Genomic DNA, 3,714 nt, shown 5'->3' on the forward strand with positions numbered 1-3,714 from the left:
AAGATTATTTTTGTGTAGTGATAAAGTAGAAAGAAAAAAGTGACTTCATAAAACTGCTCTCAACAAGGTCTGTGGATTATCTCTATTAACCCGTTCATGTATTCTGGAAATATGTATTATTGTTGATTTTGTCAAATGTAATTATTGGTGTTTTGAGACCACAAGCGCCAACTAGTTCCATTAAACTGCATTCACATGACTAGTCGTAAAACAGCTCTGCGCTGGCGTTGCCGTTGTGTTTCTAAAGAGAGCCCGGTGCTGCCACACTCAGCTAAAGAGCCATCATCGGTGTCGCACACTGCTCAAACTTGTCGCTGAGCAGTCAAAGTTCAAATGATTTCAATTTTGAAATTGTTACCACTGACCTTTCGACATGCAACCAATCAGATGAAAGCTGTATGTAGGGGCCCAAGCTAACAGAGAAGGTTTCCATAGAAATGAACCGCGCCCGACCGCTTGGTGAGCAAAGAGGTGATCCTGTATCATGTGAATGCAGCTTTATACTGGATGAGGCAGTTACTCTATGGTGGGTATCTCCAAAAATCACCATCCAATACCTAAATAGTCCAGACTGATAGCACTGCAGGTAAGTGGGGAAATATGTTTTTTATATATTGGGGTGAACTGTCTCTTTAAGGTAGATTGGATGTGGCTCTAATCAGGACATGTTGCACTACTAAGCAACATAAATCTTCCTACGATCAGGGACTTAATGTACTCTTAATAGTTTCCTTGAATTAAACCAGACTGCATTTTGAAAATGATTGAATTAGTAACATTCTTTATCCCTGGTCCGTATGAGGTCAGCTTCTCCTCATATCGTATTATTTTGCAGTAGGCGGCTGCTGATAATCGCAGATGAATTTCCTGTGTCGTGCTCGGTCCAGTGGCTCGTGCTGGGCTCGGTCCAAAGCTCTGCCTGCCACTCCACACAGGAGTCACATGACTCATCCTCCATCTGTGCTTCTCTCCAGGTTCACACCTCACCTTCCCAATCTGCCTGCTCCTATTCTCCCCTGTCTGTCCACCTCCTCACACACACTCTCCATCCAAACACACTCATTTGCTCTGACTATGCAAAGATTATCTGTGACTGTAAAAAAGGATAAAATAGGGAAAATATGTATTTTTGTTCATCTGCCTAAATCTGTTTTTTATTTGTCAGGGTCATTGTTGAATAAAAATTGTAAATGTAAAGTACTCAAAGAGGTTAAAATAGGTTATATTGATTCATTTGTCGCTGCACCACAGCTCTTTCAGCCATCTGTTGCTATAGAGACTGCATTGGTTTTCCCAACGTGCTGCAACTGGATCTGGAAAAAAAAAGATCAAAATATTCATGGGTGTGCCTAGTTCTGTGTGTATGCATCAGTGTGTATGTAAGAGCCTGTGCGCGCACGCGCGCGCGCGCACACACACACACACACACAGTGTTGATGTATCCATTCACTTAACTTTGAAGTATGAAAAAAAGATCAAGGCAGAGCCGGCTGTTTCAACATAAAAAAAGGTGCCTTAATTTATTCATTTGTTCTCACACAAAGACCTTTATTTGCATTTCATTTAGATCAGAATGAGTGCTTTTTATATAAATGCTCAGACTGTGAGCAGCAAGATCAACGCAGCCATATCCCATCATATCTCATCTCATTTTCAAAAGGACATTCAGCATCTTTGACCTCATTCCACCACTAGATGGAAGCTCCGTCGAGGAGTTTCCTCCCTCTGAGGCATGAGCTGTTCGCACCATGAATACCCTTTTTGTTTAGTATAAACCCCTTTCCCTTCATCCCATTACATTGAAATACATTACCAGTATATTTAAATATATAAAATAATAGTTTTCAAACATAAGACATGGTTTAATCGTAATCCCTGTAAATTGCATTAACAATTTTATTTCCATAACTTTTATTCTGTCATTCACACTCTTGGTGAGATTACTTTAGAAATGTATTAGGTATAAGATGTAATAAGTAATTTAACGATTTTGATAGCTTGAGCTAATTAATAACACACAAGCATTGTAAACCTTAGTAATCAACAACATTTTAAAACTCATTCAATAAAAGGGTTCTTTCTTAGTAATTGTTAATGATTACAATTGCATTTATTTTGTTATTTAATTAAATAATTGCATGTAATGTGTTACTCCTGAACACTAGTTGTGCAGACAATGAGTTTTACTGCCAGTGTCCGTTCACATGGAAAGTTATCTCCACCTTAGGCTTACTTTCTGTTAGTATTAAATAAGAAAAAGGTATTTCATATTATTGACCCCCATCTTTTGTACAAAGCAGCATTCAGTCAGGAAACTGATGGAGAACATCCAGCCCCAGCAGCCTCCATTTGTAGATGTTTGGCAGTGCCAGGTTTTATCACTTCCACATTTCTGGCTTGAATAATTCCTGCACGCCATACTTAATGTCACAGTTCATAGATTCCGGAAGGGTCTTTGTCAGGTGGCAGACGTCACTCCTCTCTTGTAGCACACTTCACAGAGGTCTCAGGCTTAGACTTTGATGGCGTTGCCGTTAGCAGGTTTGCGCTCGCTGCTGTAGAGAAATGTGGCGGCAATAACCAGCATTGCCCCCATGAAAAATAAACTACGAGAAAGGTGGGAACAGAAAAAAAAGAGAGAACAAAATAAAAGCATTAAAAGTTCATATAAACAAATAATAATTGTGTGGTCATATCATGTCATGTTAAGAGGTCTATGCTAGCAGCTCCGTGACTCTTCGGCCCGTCCACACTACAGCTTCGACAGCTTCAAAAACGGTTTCCAACGCATCTGCCCATTCACTTTGAATGGGGTGACGTCACGTTGCCTCGCTTTTCGCCGAACTGAATTGTGGGTAGCAGAGCGGAGCTTTCCTGGCGTTTCAGGCTGCAAAAGTTGAACAATGTTCAACTTCTGTAGCCGGAGACGCCGGAGTAGCCAGCGTCAGCCAATCAAATCCCGTTTATGCAAATCTGACAGTTCAAGCGCTAGCCAATCAAACCGCGTGCAAGCTGGGAGAGCCAGACCGCAGTTCATTTCCTCATATTCCAAACGAGAAATTACGGTAGCAAATCACCCGGTTCTTTACGACCAGAACTATTTACTGGGATACAAACCGGAGGAACCAGGCATGGAGGGAGGTGGCAGAGACAGTGGGTGAAACTGGTAGGTTTTCGCCTGTTTGGGGAGTTTATATATATATATATATATTGCTCGCATAAAATCCCCGGGTTTTTTTGCTTTGTATGCCGGGGGCGGGGCATTCATGTGATTGGTTGTTGGTCGCGGTGCTCGAATAAAATCCCCACAAAGGCTTCCAAGACACGAGCCCAGACTCCCAAGGCTTTTTTATGAAGGCTATAGTGTGGACGGGCCGCCTTGTCGATAAATTCAGATCGCGAACAATGGGCTAAGCACCCAGAATGCTAACATGCTGAGCAATGCTTGGATGGTATCAAATGTCAAATCGTTGTTAATAGGTATCCACGTTTTCATTGTTCACCATCCTAATGGGCATGTCATTTCTTTTTAATGTGCGCATTGTCCGCGCATGTGGCAACACTCTGGGCGCAGAAGGAAGTGGGCGCACCAAACTCGCCAGGTTCATCACAATTTGCGGGTGCCCGATAGGCCGATGGCTGCAGAAAGGATGCAATTTCCATTAGACCGCCCGATGTTAAAATGCACCAACTTTAGGCAGCAATAAAAACGCC

The 3,714-nt window shown here is 42.0% G+C and overlaps 1 protein-coding gene across 1 annotated transcript in view; it reads right to left on the reverse strand.

Annotated features, from left to right (window-relative positions):
- Positions 1-1,523: 1,523 nt before the first annotated feature.
- Positions 1,524-3,714, reverse strand: part of LOC104957008 (UDP-N-acetylglucosamine transporter-like) — an 8,213-nt gene continuing 6,022 nt past the window's right edge. The window contains exon 6 of the mRNA XM_010784605.1: positions 1,524-2,606. Within this exon, the coding sequence (XP_010782907.1) occupies positions 2,513-2,606 (94 nt within the window). The 3' untranslated portion in view covers positions 1,524-2,512. The remainder of the gene's footprint in view (positions 2,607-3,714) is intronic.

Source organism: Notothenia coriiceps, unplaced genomic scaffold (assembly GCF_000735185.1).
Source record: "Notothenia coriiceps isolate Sejong01 unplaced genomic scaffold, NC01 NC01_scaffold00000711, whole genome shotgun sequence".
NCBI lineage: Eukaryota > Metazoa > Chordata > Actinopteri > Perciformes > Nototheniidae > Notothenia > Notothenia coriiceps.